Source organism: Ornithorhynchus anatinus, chromosome 6, assembly GCF_004115215.2.
Source record: "Ornithorhynchus anatinus isolate Pmale09 chromosome 6, mOrnAna1.pri.v4, whole genome shotgun sequence".
Classification (NCBI taxonomy): Eukaryota; Metazoa; Chordata; class Mammalia; order Monotremata; family Ornithorhynchidae; genus Ornithorhynchus; species Ornithorhynchus anatinus.
This window is the reverse complement of record NC_041733.1, coordinates 16961136-16973586: the sequence shown is the minus strand read 5'-3', so window position 1 is coordinate 16973586 and position 12451 is coordinate 16961136. Positions and strand designations below refer to the sequence as shown.

The 12451-nt window shown below is 45.1% G+C and overlaps 1 protein-coding gene across 1 annotated transcript in view; it reads right to left on the bottom strand.

Annotated features, from left to right (window-relative positions):
- HDAC8 (histone deacetylase 8) overlaps positions 1-12451 on the bottom strand; it is a 121727-nt gene that overhangs the window by 13939 nt on the left and 95337 nt on the right. The window contains exon 11 of the mRNA XM_007668293.3: positions 5289-5394. Coding sequence (XP_007666483.2) covers positions 5289-5394 — 106 coding nt within the window. The remainder of the gene's footprint in view (positions 1-5288; positions 5395-12451) is intronic.

The window sequence follows — 12451 nt, the reverse complement described above, 5'->3', positions numbered from 1 at the left end:
CATTCATCCGTTCAATCTTATTTATTGAGTGCTTACTGTGTGCACGGCACTGAATTTAGCGCTTGGAAAGTACAATTCAGCAACAAAGGGAGACAATCCCTGCCCACAATGGGCTCACATCTAGAAGGAGGGAGACACACATCGAAACAAGTCAACAGGCATCAATAGCATCAATATAAATAAATAGAATTCTAGGTAATAGACACACACATCAAAACAAGCAAACAGGCATTAATATAAATAAATAGGATGATAGATATGTACATATATACACAAGTGCTGTGGAGCAGGGAGGGAGGGTAGAGCAGAGAGAAAGATTTGGGGTGATGGGGAGAGGGAGCAGAGGAAAAGGTGGGCTCCATTAGGCCACGCTGCTTCTCTACAAGCAGCAGGCCCTTGCACTCTATACCTCCCATAGATAAGTAGGTATCTCTCTTTGGATGCTTTTGCCTTTCTCTCTCCTGACTGTTTTGGTCTCTTGTAGGAATTGTCTCTTTGAGTTAAGAGAGACTCAGTTGAGACTATTCATTCATTCATTCAATAGTATTTATTGAGCTCTTACTATGTGCAGAGCACTGTACTAAGCGCTTGGAATGTACAAATCGGCAACAGATAGAGACAGTCCCTGCCCTTTGACGGGCTCACAGTCTAATCGGGGGAGACGGGCAGACGAGAACAATGGCAATAAATAGAGTCAAGGGGAAGAACATCTCACAAAAACAATGGCAAAGAAATAGAATCAGGGTGATGTACATCTCATTAAACAAAATAAACAAAATAAATAGGGTGATGAAGATATATACAGTTGAACGGATGAGTACAGTGCTGAGGGGATGGGATGGGAAAGGGGGAGGAGCAGAGGGAAAGGGGGGAGAAGAAGAGGGTTTAATAATGTTGGTATTTGTTAAGCGCTTACTATGTGCCTAGCACTGTTCTAAGCGCTGGGGTAGACACAGGGGAATCAGGTTGTCCCACGTGGGGCTCACAGCCTTAATCCCCATTTTACAGATGAGGGAACTGAGGCACCGAGAAGTTAAGTGACTTGCTCAAAGTCACACAGCTGGCAAGTGGCAGAGCCGGGGTTCGAACCCATGACCTCTGACTCCAAAGCCCGTGCTCTTTCCAGTGAGCCACGCTGGGTTTAGCTGCAGAGAGGTGAGGGGGCAGTAGAGGGAGCAGAGGGAAAAAGGGGGGAGCTCAGTGTGGGAAGGCCTCTTGGAGGAGGTGAGCTTTAAGTAGGGATTTGAAGAGGGGAAGAGAATCAGATTGACGGAGGTGAGGAGGGAGGGCATTCCGGGACCGTGGGAGGACGTGGCCCAGGGGTCGACGGCGGGATAGGCGAGACCGAGGGACGGTGAGGAGGTGGACGGCGGAGGAGCGGAGCGGGCGGGGTGGGCGGTAGAAAGAGAGAAGGGAGGAGAGGTAGGAAGGGGCAAGGTGATGGAGAGCCTTGAAGCCTAGAGTGAGGAGTGTTGTTAATAGAGTCTTACAAGATTCCCCCACACCTCACCCTTTTCTCCCTTTCCCTCCCCTCAGCACTGTGCTCATTTGTATATATATTTTATATATATATATAAAATTTATTACCCTATTTATTTTGATAATGAGGTTTATATTTCCTTGATTCTATTTATCTTGATGATGTTGTCTTGTTTTGTTTTGCTCTGTTTTGCTTTGCTGTCTCCCCCATTTAGACTGTGAGCCCGTTACTGGGCAGGGATTGTCTCTATCTGTTGCCGAACTGTACATTCCAAGCACTTAGGACAGTGCTCTGCATTAGTAAGCGCTCAATAAATACTATAGAATGAATGAAGATTCCATTCTTGATTCTATCTTTTCTTGACCACCATCAAGATTTTAATGACAGGTCACGAGATCACTGTCTCGAGCTGTATGATGACAGTCTGAGGCAAGGGGACCCAGCCTTGTTCCTTAGGGGATTAAAATCGAAAAAGTACAACATCTTTTAAAGCAGCAGCTTGAGTAAGTGGATAGAGCCCGGGCCTGGGAATCAGAAGGACCTAGGTTCTCATCCCGGCTCCACTTAGCAAATATTATAAAAAAAATTAAGGAGTCGCTTTAGGGTTTTAGGGAGGGTCCTTACAGGGAACATTATGGGCAGGGAAAGTGTCAGTGACTGCTCAATAAATACCATTAATTGACTGATTGACTGAGGGTGGCTGAAGTGGCAGAGAGACTGCGGCCTCAACTGTTCTTGTACTCTGAGAAGCAGTGTGGCCTAGTGGATAGAGCCTGGGCCCGAGAGTCAGAAGGACCTGGGTTCTAATCCTGGCTCCGTCACTTTGGGTGAAAGTAGTCCAAGTCTATCCATCTCGCACATTTCCAGTTCCGGTTGATTTTCCGGTTCCCCATCTCTCCTCCACTCAGATTTGCCTCCATCTTCTTTTCAAATTCCTGAGACTGATACTCATTAAAGACGAGTTGGCATAAGTAGAGGCATTCCTGGGATTCATGGAATGCCACTCGCCCTTTCCCTTCTAGAGGAAGCATCTTGCAATCCCTATTTCCAGCCCGGTCAAATCCCAGCTTCTGGGGTTACCAACGAGAATGTCGGCAAATAGCAGACCCTAAGCAGAAAACTATTTAGCCAAAAATTCTGGCTAAATAGATGTAGCTTAGACTTTTAGCCCGATCTCCACTTGTCACTCATTTCTCCCACAGGTTGCACATCCATAATCATAGCTGTTCTCTTTTCCCCGTTTTTATGGTATTTTCTAAGCATTCCTATGGAGCAGGTACTTTTCTAAGCACTGTGGTAGATACAGGCTAATAAAGTGAGCCTCCGTGCCGTCTTAATCCCCATTTTGAGGATGAGGGAACTGAGTCACAGAGAAGTGAAGTGACTCATCCAAGGTCACAAAGCAGAGAAGTGGCAGAGCTGGGATTAGAACCCAGGTCCCTCTGACTCCCAGGGCCATGCTCTATCCACTCTGATGTTTTCACACCCAGGGCACCATCTGGTTTGCTTTGGGCTGATGGGGGTACATACATAGCATAGAAATACTCTCACATACACAGGCTCCCTCTTTTTGAGGACAAGGACACCCCTAAACCTTTCTTGGTTTGGCGATGGTATTTGTTAAATGCTTACTAAGTTGCGGGCACTGTACTTAGACGCTGGGGTGGATACAAGCAAATCGGCTTGGACACGTTCCCTATACCCTGTGGGGCTCATAGTCTCAATCCCCATTTTACGGATGAAGTAACTGAGACACTGAGAAGTTAAGTCACGGGCCTAAGGTCACACAGAAGACAAGTGATGGAGCTGGGATTAGAACCCATGACCTTCTGACTCTCAGGCCCTTGCTCTATCCACTACGCCATGCTGTCTCTAAGTTTCTGCTCTTTCCAACCATCTACGCAATGACTCCTCTCTTAGATGAGATCACACAGAACAAGATCCATTGGCTTTCTAGTTTCCCAGCTATTGGTATTCACTCACTACACAGCCCTGATGATGTGAAAAACCATTTCCTGGTATAATTTCAATAACAGCGGGGTTGAATTTGCCCTGCTTGGTTTGGCAAATGGAACCCAATTACTTAAGGCTGACTGAACCTCCCACAGTGACTGTCAACATCTCAGGGCAATAGGGATTGCAAGATGCCTGAGATTCAATAATGTCCTCTCCCCGAGAGACTCATACTAATAATAATAATGGTATTTGTTAAGCGCTTACTATCTGCCAAGCACCGTTCTAAGCACTGGGGTAGATACAAGGTAATCAGGTTGTCCCACTTGGGGCTCACAGTCTTAATCCCCATTTTACAGATGAGGTAACTGAGGAACTGATGACTTTATGAGTTTATTTATGTCACCAGACTCTCAAGGTTGGGCTTTTAGGGCTTTCAATGGTCTTTACTTCAATCCTTTATGAGATTTAATTGCAATACTGTGTGTGTGTGAGAGAAAAAAAGACAGAGAAAGAGAGAATGTGTTTTTTTCTCCTCTCAGAACCTCCTTTCTTTCCCTGGTTCTCTCCTCTCCTTATCCTTGTATTTCCAGACCTACCTCCTTAAGAATCATTAATGTTTGCAGAGGTATGTAGAATTTGCAGTTTCTCTTTTGGCTGACCTTGCCTCATAACAACATTTGTTTACACAATAGCTGGAGATCCTGCGATGAGAAGTAAAATCACATTTTTGTTCCTCCATGGAGAAACAAACCAAATGTAGAACACCTGTTGTTTTTCTCGAGTCTCTTTCGGGCATCCATGTCATTTAATCCGGCACATACCACCTCGGCTACAGCTGACTGACCAAACATTTATCCCACTGATCTGAAAAGGGTCACCAGTGATGGGAAAATAATTTGGGACCACTGATGTTTTGCATTACTGGAGCTGAAAGACCTTTTAAAAGTTTAATTTGCTTTTAGGTATCTATGTGGGCAAGGGAGGCTTTTGATCACGGCATCAGGGCTGCAAAGATGCACAGTGGTGCCTTTTCTGGCTTTTTAGTTCCCGGAAAGTAATGTGGATTCGTGGATAGAACACGGGCCTGGGAGGCAGAGGACCTGGGTTCTAATCCCGACCCCACCACTTGTCTGCTGCATGACCTTGGGCAAGTCACTTCATTGCTCTGGGCCCCAGTTCCTTCATCTGTAAAACGGGGATTCAATATCTGTTCTCCTGCCTATTTAGACTGTGAGCCCCATGTGGGACCTGATTATTTTGGATCTGCCCCAGGGCTTAGAACAGGGATTGGCATATAGTAAGCACTTAACAAATACCACAATTACGATTATAAGAATAAGCCTGTCCCCTCCCAGTTCCCCTGTACACCCTTACATTCAAAATGAAAGGCCAACACTTCTGGATTAGGCTGTTCATTTGAATTCTTTGAGAAAATGGAGAGAGGTCAGCAAATCTGTATACTGTTATATTGTACTCTCCCAAGAGCTTAGTACGATGCTCTGCATACAATAAGCGCTCACTAAATACGACTGAATGAAGGCCTGAAAGTGGACAGAGGTAAGGCCCTAGAGGCGGAGTCTTTTTATACCCAGTAAGCCATACCAGTCAAGACCGCTGAAAATGCAAACCAGAGCAACAGATGAGCATTTCGTATTACAATTTATCAGGCAGAAAAAGGACCTGGCCTTCCTATCATCGAGCACAACCAACTTCCAAAAGACCAATTTCCCAGAACAAAGCTTTCTGGGAGGTTCCCAAATGGGTGGGCTTCCTACCCTCGATGGAAGGGGATGCTGGCAAGGGGCAGGAGGGGCTGGGGGAAGAGGGGGCAGAAGGACACGATGCTGCTCACCTCTGATGGAATTTAGAATTTGCTGGACTTTGTGTGGTTCGTTGCGGTCCGGCCGGCAGCTTGGCGTGATCTCCAGCACGTAATCGGGACCATATTCTGTGAAAAACTGGCAAAAAGGAAACGACCGAAAAAACAAACTTAATAAGGGTTTCCTGGGGCCCAAACCCTGTAGCAACGGCAAAAATAAAGGAGTCAGTATTAGAAACCACGGAAGTAGAGTATTTGAATTGTGGTTTAAGTAAACTTGGCTTGCCAATATGACAATGAAAGACCGGTTATTAAGAAGAAGGTGCTTCGGGGGACAGGTGAAGTCAAGACCGGTTTTTCATTGTCCCTCATCTTTCACACAGGTATGATTATTTTATCTTATCTCTCATTAGGAGGTAGCTATTTTTACCCAGGGATCAAAATAAAGCCTTCTGGGTTCTATTCCTGGTTCTTTGAATGACTGACTTTTTGTGTCAGCTTCTCCAGCTGCAGAAAAAAATACACCATCAGGTAATAAGCCAGTAACTATGGCTTATTTGGAAAAAAAAATGAATGAGAGAATTGGCAAACCTTTAGAATACTAGTTACACCTGATTTTATCATTCATTTTTAAGGGGAAAAAAACATCATAATAAGCAATTAAAAGAGCACCGTGCAAGAGCCACCAAGGCGAACAATAAAAGATTGTTGAAATAACTTAAACGTCGGCTAGGGAATCCACTTGATGATTGTGGAGTAAATGTTGTCAGGAATGAGAAGGAAACTGGCAAGAGGTTCAGCTAATTCTCAAGCCTGGTCTTTACTGCGGAAGTTATTAGAGGGGAATCCCACGTGCAAATTGTTTTTGCTACCAGTCAGGTCGGAGGAATTGGATCATACTGCTGTAAACTTCCCAAGTGTTTTAGATCAAACTGATATTAATAATAATTATGGTATTTGTTAAGCGCTTACTATGTGCCAAGCACTGTTCTAAGTGCTGGAGTAATCAGATTGGACACAGTCCCTGTCCCCCATGAAGCTCACAGTCTCAACCCCCAATTTCCAGATGAGGGAACTGAGGTACAGAGAAGTGAAGTGACTTGTCCAAGGTCACACAGCAGACAAGTGGTAGAGCCAGGATTAGAACTAAATGTAACCACACATCTATTCACCAGGAATTGTTAAGGAATTTGGAGGGTTACAAAGCATGAAAACTTCAAATGCCCACTAAAATTCCAGAGAATCAGCAGACCAATTAATAAATCAGGAACACTTGGGAGACTACAGAATAATTAATAAACACCCTTCCTGTCTTCAAGGAGTTTCATATCTCATGGGGAGACAGATCTAAAATTAACTGTGGCTACGATATAAGACAAGAGCAAGTAATAGAGTATGTAAGATTAGGTATACTCATTCATTCATTCGTTCATTCAACTGTATTTATTGAGAATTTACTGTGTGCAGAGCACTGTACTAAGCAGTTAGAAAAGTACAATATAACAAGAAATAGACACATTCCCTGCTCACAGTGGGCTTACAGTAGAGGGGACAGATATTATTAGAAATAAAAAAATGATAGGTATGTACATAAGTGCTGTGGGGCTGGGTGGTGGGATGAGTGAAGTTAGTAGGTCAGGGTGAAGCAGAAAAGAGAGGGAGAAGAGGAAAGGAGGGCTTAGTTGGTGCAGAAGACATATATGACACTTGGGAGATGAGTGATTGATTAGGGAAGGGTCCCTGGGGATGTGATTTCAGGAGAGCTACGAAGATGGGGAAATCTGCGATCTGGGGAATAGGGTTCCAGGTATAACGGAGGACACGAGCAAGAGGTTGGCAGCAGTGAGTACGTTAGCTTGAGAGGAGCAGAGTGTGAGCTCGGGTGAAGTGGGAGAGGAGCGGAGCTAAGTCAGAGGGAGAGAACCGATTGAGTGCCTTAAAGCGAACGGTTGGGAGCGTCTGCTGATTCACGGTCCTTGATGTCCGGGATCAAGCAAAAAGTCTCCCCCGTCGCCCCTCAGAAAAGGTGGGAATTACCAGGAAGGGCAGAGAAGTCAAAATTAGACTGTATGCACCCCAGCTCAACTGTAAACGCTTTGAGGGCAAGGGTTGAGTCGGCTAACTCCGCTGTACTCTCCCAGGAGCTTAGTTCAGGTCTCTAGCATTCAGGAAGTGCGCAATAAATACTACCGGACTGAAAACAACAGGTGAGCTCATCTTGAAGTCTTCTCTCTAGCGTCACAATGAGTTTGCCAAAGCATTTTGTGCTGAATGCAACTACAGGGCTAGGAAACATTCTCGGCTGTCAGAGCCAGTCTGACTGGGCGCGGTGTGAGGAGTACATTGTGAGTTTTGCTTATTGCTGGGTTCTGCAAAATGCCACCTCTCTGTGGCATTTGGTGGGCTTACGATATTGATATTACCAGGCAGCAGGAAAACAAGGAAATGTCAACTACGTTTGTAGCCTTGAAGAAATGGGAAGGACGAGATAGAAAAGGACCCCTGATATTTGTCAGATGAAAATTCACACGTAGCAGTGTTTTCTCCATCCATTTCCCCTTTAAATGAGATCTCTAGAAGTAATAGCAGTGACAGTGTTTATTATGCACTCAGTGGGGCACATTCTGCACAGGTGGGAATTATCGTTGTTGTTATTATAAGTATTTTTATGGTATTTGTTAAGAGGTTACTATGTGTCACGCACTCTTCTAAGCACTAGGGTAAATACAAGGTAATTAGGTTGGACACAATCCCTGTCCTATAGAGGGCTCAGAGTCTTAATCCCCATTTTACAGATGATGTACCTGAGGTGCAGAGAAGTGGAGTGACTTGCCCGAGGTCACCCAGCACACCAGTGGAGGTGGGGTTAGAACCCGGGTTCTTATGACTCCTGGGTCCGTGCTCTATCCACTGGCTCACACTGCTTCCTCTGTTAGTTGTCAATGTTGACCCCGGATTATTTTAAAGAGGCTGGAAGCACTACAGACTTTATAGTCACTAGCATAGAGATTCTTTGTGGAATCCTGAGTTGAACAACAGGAAATTGGCTTTTGTATGTCTTTGACAGGCAACTCTACAAACTTAATCCCAATTAAGTCGCAAAAGGCACTGCCATGGGCTCATAATAACTGGATTTTTTTTTTTGGATGGACAAAAACTTCTCATTGGACTAGTTCACCAGGAAGGAAAACAAAAAATGACATTCCCAGGGTAGCCATGAGAGAACAGTAGAGCCAGTCATGACATAATGTTAACGGTCACACGGGATGAAATCTTTAGAAAAATGGAGGGGCCGGCCAGCTTGTAGTGCTTCCAGGCTCTTGGCGATTGTGTGCATGTCTGTTTCTCTGTTAAATATTTGCTTGATGGATTCTTAGGGAAGCAGTGTGGCCAAGTGGAGAGAGCGTGTGAATGGGAGTCAGGACACCTGGGTTCCAGTCCCAGCCTTTTTACTTTTAATAATAATAATAATAATAATGTTGGTATTTGTTAAGCGCTTACTATGTGCCGAGCACTGTTCTAAGCGCTGGGGTAGACATAGGGGAAGCAGGTTGTCCCACGTGGGGCTCACAGTCTTAATCCCCATTTTACAGATGAGGGAACTGAGGCACAGAGAAGTTAAGTGACTTGCCCACAGTCACACAGCCGACAAGTGGCAGAGCTGGGATTCGAACTCATGAGTCCTGATTCCAGGGCCCGTGCTCTTTCCACTGAGCCACGCTGCTTCTCTAGGCTGTGGACCTTGAGCGAGTCACTTCTCGAGGCGCCAATCCCCTCATCTGTACAATTGGGGTGAAATACCTCTTCTCCCTTGCACTTAGACTGTGGCCTTGTGTGGCACAGTGACTGTCTGATCTGATTATCTTGTTCCTACCCCAGTGCTACCCCTCTCAGGGTCACACCTGGAGTGATTCCAGTCCTCTACCAATCTCGACTATGGGAGGGAGGGTCAAGCAGAGGCCTACCCACTCCATCCCTAGCTCGGGGAGTGGCTAGCGCCTGGAAGGCCATCTGCTACAAGTCAAAACTCACCTCTGCTGGACAGCGGCAGCACGGGAGAGAGGCGAGGGTGGAGACTCAAGTTGACTGAGTGAAAGAAGGCAATGGTAAACTATATCCGTATTTTTTCCAAGAAAATTCTAAGGATGCACTACCAGAACGACTGCAGATGGAGCTGGGGCGTTCTGGGAGAGATGTATCCATGGAATCACTAGGGGTCGGAGACGACTCGGCAGCATAAGACAAGACCCCAGTGCTTAGGATAGTGCTTGAGAAAGAACATGGCGTAGTGGGTAGAGCACTGGCCTGGGAGTCAGAAGGACCTGGGCTCTAATCCCAGCTCCGCCACTTATCTGTTCTGTGAACTTGGGCAAGTCACTTCACTTCTCTGGGCCTCGGTTCCCTCATCTGTAAAATGGGGTTTAAGACCGTGAGCCCCATGTGGGACACAGGCTGTGTCCAACTTGACTACCTTGTATCTACCCCAATGCTTAGGACAGTGCCTGGCACACGGTAAGTGCTTAACAAAATCCATTAGAAAATAGTGTTTAAGAAACATCGTCACTGTTCTTGTTATTAATCCTTGGGGCTTTCCACTTGTGGGGATTTTTATTCACCTATTGTACGTTTAGCAATTTGTGTCTGCTTGTTTTCCCCATTCGAAGGTAAAGACTTTGAGGACAGGGATTGCATTTTCAACTTTTTACTCCCATCACGAAGCTAGTAAGTAGCTCAGTGTTCCCCAAACAGGAAGCAGCAAATAAATGTAGCTGACATAGAGTGATGAGGAGGAGGATGAAAATACTTTCTGTCGTGCTGCAGAAACTGTGCATGCTGTGCAGCATTTTGGTCTAAAGCCATCTGGAGGGGTGTGGTTAAAGATATTTTTCAGTAACCTGTTCAAGAGGACTGTAGCTGGGTTCCTGGCAGTCACAGAGAGGAAAGATAGCCTGCTATTTCACTAATCAGCTCTTTTCCCTTTCTTCTTAAAGATGGTGATTAGGGAGGGGCCTTTGAAGTCTTTTGGTTCTTCTCAGTGATCCAAATACTTCAAATGAGGAGAAGTCTGTGTCAATCCCCCTACAGAGTAAACCCGGAGGCCCAGGTGCTTTATCACTTTTTCATGTTTTTGCCTGGAGCTAAGGCCTTTTCTTCAGGTTTTGATTGATTCTGCATGATGCTAAAGGGCCTCCGCCTCAATGGAGGAAAGTGTGTCTAAGTAGAGTTTCAAGACTCCTTCTTAGTGTCATGATCCTGGAGTAATAATAATAATAACAGTGATTTGTTAAGCACTTACTATGTGCCGAGCACTGTACTAAGCGCCGGGTTGGAATCAAGCAGATCAGGTTGGACAAAGGCAAATCACTTTGGACACAGTCCCCGACGTGCTCCTGGTCTCAATCCCCATTTTGCCGATGAGGTAAGTGAGTCCCAAAAAAGTGAAGTGACTTGCTCAAGATCAGACAGCAGACTGTGGCTGTCAACTAGCGCTCTCCTTTTCACCTCCATGCACCCTTCACCCGTGTCTCACCTGCTTCTCCTAAACTTTTCTTACTACTCCTTGCTCTCGCCTCTCCCACTTCTGGGCCTTGCTCACATGGCATTCTCTTGATTCACCGATCCATCTTTCCCTTCTTCCATGATTGCCTGTTGAACCACCAGTTTTCTTGGAAGTGTAAATAACAGCCTGCCCGTCTCCACCATTAGATGGATTTTAAGTTTCTGGAGAACAGATGCTGTTATATTCCCCCTCTAGACTGTAAGCTCCTTTTGGCACAGAATGAGTCTACCAACCTTGTTGCATTGTACTCTCCCAAGCACTCAGTACAGTACTCTGCAAACCATAAGTGCTCAAAAAATAGCATTGATTGATTATCTTTACCTTCCAAGAGACTATGAGAAATGCTTAGTTCAGTAATCAACAGCCAGTGGAAGCTCAATGGTAGACTTCCCCTTCTCTAGATTGTAAACTTGTGGGCGGGGAAAGTGTCTGTTTATTGTTGTACTGTACTCTCCCAAGCGCTTAGTACAGTGCTCAGCACACAGTTAATGCTCAATAAATGCGACTGAATGAAAAGGATCGACTGATGGTACCAGTCATCCCATCTGATTTCATCTTCTGGGGGATACACTGGGGGGAAAGCCATGAGGGAAGACGATTTTCAGGAGAAAATAGGAACAGCCCAAATCCTCCAAGCCGTGAGCCATTCAGGTGAGTGAAAAAAAGATCCCTCACAAAAACAGTTCTCCATGCACACTTCAGACCAGAGAATCCTTTGTGTGAAAGGATCGTGAACATATGCATCAACACCACGTGTTACATAGCTCACATAGTTTTCCTCCAACTCCTCTAATTCCACTCAAGATGATTTGGGACAGTTATTTGTGACCACTCTAACTAGATATTTGCTCAGCTTAAGAAAACCTGCCATCTCATAATTGAAATTAAAAACTGGTTAATGGGGGTAGCTAGAGTTGTTTCTGTAGGATTACAAAACGGATGAATCTCATTTGAATTTTTGATTTTTTAATTCTCTTTTGCTTACAGCTAAGTAATATCTCAACATTCTAGTTAGTACGGGGTTCCCAAGGATTATTCATTCAATATCAATTTTTGGCTATCTAAATATTAGCTCTCTCTAACTCAAATATTTGAAAGACGTTTCTGTAACAAAGAAAGATTATCGGGTGGGATGATGATGATGGCGATGATGTGTTTGCAAGATGGGTTATATGGAAACAATGCCGAGATTAACAACCTACTTGGAGCGCAGTAAGAACTCATCATCAAAAACTTCTGGCAGTTTGACTATAACAAATGAGAAGCCGCATGGCCTAGTGGAAAGAGAACGGGCTTTGGAATCGGGGTTCTAATCCTCGTTCTTCCAGTTGCCTGCTGTGTGACCTTGGATAAGTCACTAAACTTTCTCTGGGCCTCAGTTTACCATCTGTAAAATGGGGATTAAATACCTCTCTCTCCTCCTTTAGACTGTGAGTCCCATGTGAGGCAGAGGCTGTGTCTGATCTTTTTGGCACATAATAAGCACTTAACAGATATCACAATTACTATGATGACATGGAAAGCTTCCAGATGTGACCAGCAAATGAAGTTAAGGATCCTAGAGAAGCAGTGTGGCTTAGTGGAAAGAGCACGGGCTTGGGAGTCGGAGGTGGTGGGTTCTAATGCCCTCTCCGCC